The sequence below is a fragment of the Colias eurytheme genome, chromosome 5 (assembly GCF_061535395.1).
Source record: "Colias eurytheme isolate Ceu_HAF_F1 chromosome 5, ilColEury1 Martin Lab GWU primary, whole genome shotgun sequence".
Lineage (NCBI taxonomy): Eukaryota > Metazoa > Arthropoda > Insecta > Lepidoptera > Pieridae > Colias > Colias eurytheme.
This window is the reverse complement of record NC_142984.1, coordinates 10,049,380-10,056,890: the sequence shown is the minus strand read 5'-3', so window position 1 is coordinate 10,056,890 and position 7,511 is coordinate 10,049,380. Positions and strand designations below refer to the sequence as shown.

The 7,511-nt window shown below is 34.4% G+C and overlaps 1 protein-coding gene across 1 annotated transcript; it reads right to left on the bottom strand.

Annotated features, from left to right (window-relative positions):
* Positions 1–3,726: 3,726 nt before the first annotated feature.
* On the bottom strand, positions 3,727–5,537 carry LOC149908633 (uncharacterized). Its single transcript, XM_090102116.1, has one exon. The coding sequence runs from the start codon at positions 5,507–5,509 to the stop codon at positions 4,037–4,039; it is 1,473 nt and encodes a 490-aa protein (XP_089958242.1). The 5' UTR covers positions 5,510–5,537; the 3' UTR covers positions 3,727–4,036.
* Positions 5,538–7,511: the final 1,974 nt, after the last annotated feature.

Genomic DNA, 7,511 nt, shown 5'->3' with positions numbered 1-7,511 from the left:
CGTATACGTTGTGTGAATACGAATGTTTACTAATTTAGATGTTATTTTTTATAATTATTATGATTAGTAGTTTCTATACAGAATATTTAAAAATTGAATGTTTTACCGTCTTTGTTCGAACACAGCACACTAAAAAGGGTTCTTAGTATTATAGATATTGTAATACTGTGATTTAACTATACTTAGGTACTCTGATTTGTTACCTACTTCTTGCATTTTTAATAATTTCAGACTAAGTATTAGATTATATTCTGTGTTCCTAAAGTTAAAGTATGTACCTTATATGATTTCCTCATGAGTCATAGCCATAGCATGAAGCAATACATATTATAGGTACATTAACTAGGTAGTAACTAAGTGATTCACAAATTATTAAGTGATTAAATAATTAAATCAATAAAAACCCAATGTAGAGTCCAAAGGGCTCTACGTTGACCCGTAGGAAAATCTTCATTAGAGTTAAAATCGTAACAGGAACTGTTTGTAGATTAGATAAACAGAACTGGTTATAACTGGATATCATGATTGACTATTTATTTTATATGTATGTATAATTATTATTTAGTACCTATGAAGAGCTAGGTACAATAGAAAAAAGTATATATAGGTATTTGCTTTCCAATATAGAAACTTTTGGGTTTGGCATACGAACACAGGATTAGTTACATACCTATATGTATTTGTACTTACTTTTCTTAACTATTATAATTTAGAAGATCTGTGCAACGGCATTGGAGCAGTCCTTTGTACATAGTTGAATTCGACCTGGGGAACAGTTTGTGACTTTCAGCTCCTTTCCACGATTCACGCGCACGTGTTTTTATTTATCTGTAAAATTATCACACGTGCAGGGCTCCTATCTTGTGGCAAGTGATAATACGAACCTAATTACCGAATTTAGGAATAGTTTTGTTATTGATTGTACCTACTCTATACCAGATAATATGAGCTTATGCTTAGTTGTAAACAGAATTGTGATAAAATGTTATTGAAGGAATGATACCGAGAGCTGGACAGTAGTTTATTTGCGTCATAATTTATTATGTACAAAACACCATAATTGGGTTCCACATCTATTATCTCTTACGTAGGTACTTGCCAAGAATTCAAACTTGCTTAGATACGCCTTGGATACGCCAAAGTCAAAGTTGGTACATATTTTGAAAAATAAACACACTCTTAAAAGGCTTTATGGCTAGCAGTCTTACGTCATTAAAATATAATAAAAAAGGACTTCGCATCTCATTTTCATTTAAAATGAAATTACATATACTTACCTAATCCTTCGATTTTATAAATAGGTAAACCTAGGCACTAGGCAAGCAGGTACTCTACTTAGTATAAGTTCTTACATACCTAATTGTATATTAACATCTTAATCTAGAGACATCAATTTGTAACATAAGTACCTACCTAATATGAATTAAGTAGTCCACTCATATTATCTTGTTGTTATCAAAACGCATTACCACGTGAGCTCCACCTAACATTTACTTGAAGCAAACTTATACGCTATTTGCTTATAATAACATCTACATATAAATACTTAGGTAAAACATTTCGCTTCGCATATCGTGAGTAGTCCCTGTAAACGATCATCGTAAACATTGTGCGTGTCTGTTAAATCGATACGAATTGGAAAACTGGATAATGCACATCCTTTTAGTCATGAAATGTATGAAATACGGATTTATGGCTTTCATTTGTATTGTGTTATTTCTGGAAGGATACCAGGCGGATAAGCTTTTTGTGGTTATAGAATAATTAATGATAACAAAATTATTATAAGTTAATTAAGTGTTAGGCGCAATAAAAAAGGAAAATATTGTAGAAACTCGAAAGAATTTAGCAATTCTGTTTCATTCATTTTATGGACAGCTAATTTATAGACCTAGTACCTACATTAATATTAACTCAACAGAAATACATCACCTTTGAAAATTTCAACCATCTGTATCACGGTTCATTAGATATACAGCCTGCAGGTGAAAGACGGACAGCAATGTACCTACCTATTAATAAAAGGATTCCGTTATACGTTGCAAAAAAGACAGTAATTTCTTTTTAAGATTAAATTGAAAGAATGTATGATAACAGTGATAGCAACAACCGATGCATATGTTTTGAATAAGTAATCCAGGTCATAATTAGAACTAATCTATGTTATCTAGACTGTCAACATTATCTCATTCGTTAAAATAACATACGATGTAATTATTATTATACTTTAATCTCTGAAAATAATACCGAAAATAGCACAACTTTAAGTTGGTACCTACCTATAACCATGGACGAATATCTTGAGTATATTGGTCCATGCTATAACTTAGGTCACCTTGGGTCGTATATACCTAATAACCGAGGAAAAAAATATCATGTTTATTTCAATAGTTTTTGACCAAGCCTTATCTATTTATTGTGTTAGACTGACTATGTAAAAAATTGTAGAAACGGTTACAAATTCAAGCCTAAATTATTTACCGACAAGCATCTATTTTTTGAAAGTTATGTGAGCTGCGTCTAAGCTGGAATACCTAACTATTAACTTCGATTAGGAAACTAGATAACTGCTGCATTCAATTTAAATATCTTATTTTCTACAGCCTTACATAATATTATAAAATATTGCAATCGTTTCAATAGTGGCTATAAGCAAGTACATAACAATATTTTTGCGTGTGAATGTGAGTGTAGCGCCGGTACATAATATTGTGTTTCTGAATTATTTACTATAGAAAAGAAATCTATATTAATTACTCTCTATGAATATTGCCATTAATTATTATTCCTAAAACATTATTGACTATTTACAATATCTCTATACTTAATAAGTACATAAATATATTTTTTCCACTAGCACACGAGAAAGAAGCGATCTTTGTCCGGTCGTCTGACCCGGACCATGATAAACGTTTATGCCCGACGCTATCAACGCATATCGTATTTACGATTTAAAAATACTTTCACGACTTTCTATAATGGCTGTGTATCCTGTAATGAATTTAAATATTATAAATTAATATTTAACAACACTTTAAACAGTGCTGAAAAATGTATAAAAAAAATATACAAAACTTTGTTAATACATATTTGTGATAAGTTTCGTAACAGCTAGAGGATGCTTTCTAAAATAATGAGGTTTTCACTAGGCTTATATTATGATATACATGCCTACATTATAAATATACGTTTAAAAACAACCCTCTATTTGCGCTAACTCAGTCTTAGAACAGGATAAATTGGAATATGCCATAGATTATTTACTTTGATCAACGTACAAGTCGATTTTCCATACATCTTTTTTATTTAATCAATGTTATACAGTTTACTCAAAAAGAAATAAAAAAATACCTACGATGTTCGTCAGTATTTTAGTTTAAAGCTTCGATTAATGATCGAAGTATTAGAATTTTAGAGTAAGTTTTTTCGTACCTTATTTTAGAATGAATTTAATAATTAATGTTGCCTTACAATTTACAAAAGTGTAGAACGTTCTCGTTTTGCAACTCATAACGACACAAACATTAAACTGATCTCTTGACATATTATTTTCTTGCTAATTAATTTATATGAGCTATAAATCCTCCGCTGTCGTTTATCTGCGCACATCACAAAGTTGAATGTAAGCCACATGCTTTACATTTTAAGGATTATTAGGTACAAAAGTATTATTTTATTATTGCCAAAATATATGGCTGTATGATAAGGGTATAATAAAATAAATAGTTGCACGAAATAAATAACTTTATTCTCGTAAATCACATCGTTATTTAAATAAAGGTAACATAATATTCGACAACATAACTATATCTATCTTAAACTATATATAAAAATTGCAATTATACATTATAATTGTACACATATCTACGTAGTAGTTACAAACATCGGTCGTCTCTCGTCGCTTTACCTTATAAATTTCGTCCGGACAAGAGTACAACAGATACAGAGAGCGTGATATCATACAGCGGGTGCGCCGAAATAGCATGCACTCACGCGCTCGTCAGGTACAAGAGTGTTTCATACGCCGCTCACAGACTCAAAGCGGCACGTTCGGTGGAGTCTTGCAAGGCTCCGGCGGCGGCGGCCTGCGGTCGTCAGGCGAGCGCGATTGATAGTATGCACAGTATGGTAAAGGATCCCAAAATGCAAATAGAGCTTCACGTGTATCCAAAACGGTATCCAACAGCTTCCCAACAGTGGCTGCGTGGCCACATCCTTTCGATCCCTGACATAAATACGGCAAGGAAACTCCTACACGGGCTCCAATTGCCACTAGTTTCCCTTTGCCATTTTCAGGTTTCTCTTCACGCACTAATCTGAATGATATGTGTCCAGTCATCGGGCGAGCTGGTGTGAGTGAAGCAACGAACTTTTGCACCCATGCGTCTGCTTCGTCATCCTTTTGAGGTACTAGTCCTTTTCTTGCAGAATCCAAGCGACAAGTCACATTGTTAACTGCTCGCGATTCCTTCAAAGTGGTACACGTCATCAACTTTTCTCCTTTAGGTTCACGCATTATAACCCAAGGCTTTTCAGCACTAACTTCGCGTGGAAATCTAAAGTGCGCTCTTTCATCTGGTAAAACGAATCTGAGGCGGTCACGAGCTCCCCTTGCACCTGCGCTGGCTATAAAGTGTTTTCCTTCCTTCGAAGCCCCGCTTTCATACCATATGCGTATATCTTCCTCGCTAGCAACAACCCAAAATTGTGGCGTGGCTAAACCTGCCACTCGACAAACGCGAATAAGCTCTAGCGGGTCATCCAATGCAACAACATCGCGAGCACAAGGCACAAAACACTGACACCCTATCACTTCTAAATGTGGTTTTGCTAGTGCATCGTAGTATGCTGGTGTTGTAGAGCTTACTGGTATATAAAATACAACTGATTCCTTTTCTACAATTTCTTTCAAGGCTCGCGCATAGGCTAAAGGATCCGCTGGATTCGGTCTAGGTACAGTATAGAATTTATGGACAGCTGCTGAATATTTTAATAATGCAAACTGACCCTCTATTTCAAAAGCTATGACTCTGGCGCCGGCAGAATGGAAGTTCCTCGCTAAATGTAAAGCTTGCACGCAGCTTCCTCCACTGATTAACACTGTTCGTTGTTTCTTAGGGTTGCTCGACAGAGCGCTACCCATCATCTTCAAGACTCCAATTGGGCACTGAACACATTTCCAGAAAATGAACAGCGATGCGGCGATCCATAACGTAGGTAGGACTACAAGAATTTGTTTCCAGGCTGGATGTGCGATAATGTGAAGTATCGCAAACAGCGGTCGCAAAAATTGTCGTGGTATCCATGTAATGATTTGTAGTAGGCGGGGCAATGGTGGTGGTCTTTCCGGTGGGACTGCACGTTCTTCAGGAATCAAGGAGAACGTGGACGAAAAGGAACGTCTTAAAGCCGTAAAAGGAGGTTGATGCGAGCATCTCTTGACTCTTGGCGAGAAGATAAGGTCTGCGTTGGACCGCACCAGGCGGTACTCGGGCGCACAGGCCGGCATTGCGAGCGGCAAACGCGAACTGACGCGCGCGCTATCAGTCACTGCATATAAACAGTTTCGTTATCTTCATAGTACGCCTGCTGGAATCATCTTTGTACCCAGTTAACTGTTACCTAGTTAAAAATAAATAAACAAAAAAAAACCGTAATTTGTTAATTAATACACATGCTTAATAGAAATCGAAGTCCATCATTTATAAAACCACAACCAACGTCTTGCTAATGGTTAATGATTTATAGTGCTATATAAACTATTATGTACTTTCGATTGTCATGAAGCGTTTTTAAAAACATCCCCATTTAATACTACCCATTTTTAGGAACCTCAAAAGGAAAAAACTGAACCCTTATAGGGTGTCCGTCTGTCTGTTTGTCAAGATGCTTTTTATTAGGAACTAAAGCTGTAATTTCTATTGAACTAGAGGTCCGCCCCGGCTTCGCCCGTGGTATATATTTCGCAATAAAAGGTAGCCTATGTCCTTTCTCGGGTATCAAAATATCTCCATACCAAATTTCATGCAAATTGGTTTAGTAGTTTAGGCGTGATTGAGTAACAGACAGACAGACAGAGTTACTTTCGCATTTATAATATTAAGTATGGATACTCAAGTCTACAGTTCCTTTACTAAAGCTAAAAGATATTCATTGCTTTTTCTCGCAAAATATCTACCGAACCAATTTAGCTGAAATTTGTCATCAAGACTGATTTGAGTCTTTTTGAACTTACAAACAAAATTAAAAAGAGCCTGTTTGCCGAGCCCACGTGTCAGAAGTGAAACTTCCTTGGCAAGATTCAAAGATACCAAAATCGTCGCCTTGCTCCTTGACGTGACACTTGACAGTATTACAATGACGCGACCTTGAAATTTTACTCGCAACGAGCCGAAAGAAACTTCACTTCAAAAAGACGTTCCTTTTGATTATCCTCTTATTATAATAATTATGGTTGAGAAAACTTGTGAAATTTCTAGATAGGTAAAAGTAACCAATGTTGAATGTGAAATAATAATAAAAAAATCACATTTAAAATCTTGATATATTATAATGGACTAGTTAAATTCGTGTCTCATTAAACATTTTATTGAAAACATTATTTACTTTTAACAACACTAAATACATACTTCATTGAACTACAATTATACAAAAAATGCATATTTTCTTACATAAAATAAGAACTATTTTGATAGTATGTAATATGTAACATTAACAACATTATTAAGGGAAGGCTCCCTAATAGGGAGCCTTCCCTTAATAATGTTGCCAGAAATTATGTTAGGGAGTCCCTAACATAATTTCTGGCACTGAGAGACCGGTTAGACCGCTACGCGGTACTAGACGCTAACACAGCCGTAATAAAGTTGAATATCGCGTGCGCTCTTTGATCGCGTTCGAGCTCGAAAGTAAATCTCGTAAGTTTCAATTCTCTTATTTCGTTTATAACTAAAGTAATAATTGACCTAGAGAAAAAATATCTTAAGATTTGATAGTAAACTATATTTTCTTACTGTTAACATATTTTATTATAGACATTAAATGATTAAGTCCAAGTAAATCTTAAAAAAATGTAATAATCCTTAAAAAAGGCATAATTTTTGAATAAAAAATGAATCGAGCGAAAATGTTACAATTACGTTTAACTGTCTTGTACATGGAAAGAAAAAGACCCAATAAATCATATATGTAATATGTACTAAAGTTCCATTTTGATTGTATGTGTGACTGTTTCAGAATATTAATGCAAATTCACATAACATTTAGGGAGCCTCCTCTTAATGCTAAATGTGTGATAAATACTTTATATTTTACAATATATAGATACCACAAACATTTTACTTTATGACTAGTAATAACATTAAATTTATCCAAATCCACATACAGTTTTTCAAAATGTCAATACAAACCAATAATTTCAAGAGCTACTTACAGTTCTATGTTTTTCAAAACAAATAATTATTAACAGACATTAATTACGTTTTTCTCTGATATTGAAACCAAGGCGATAA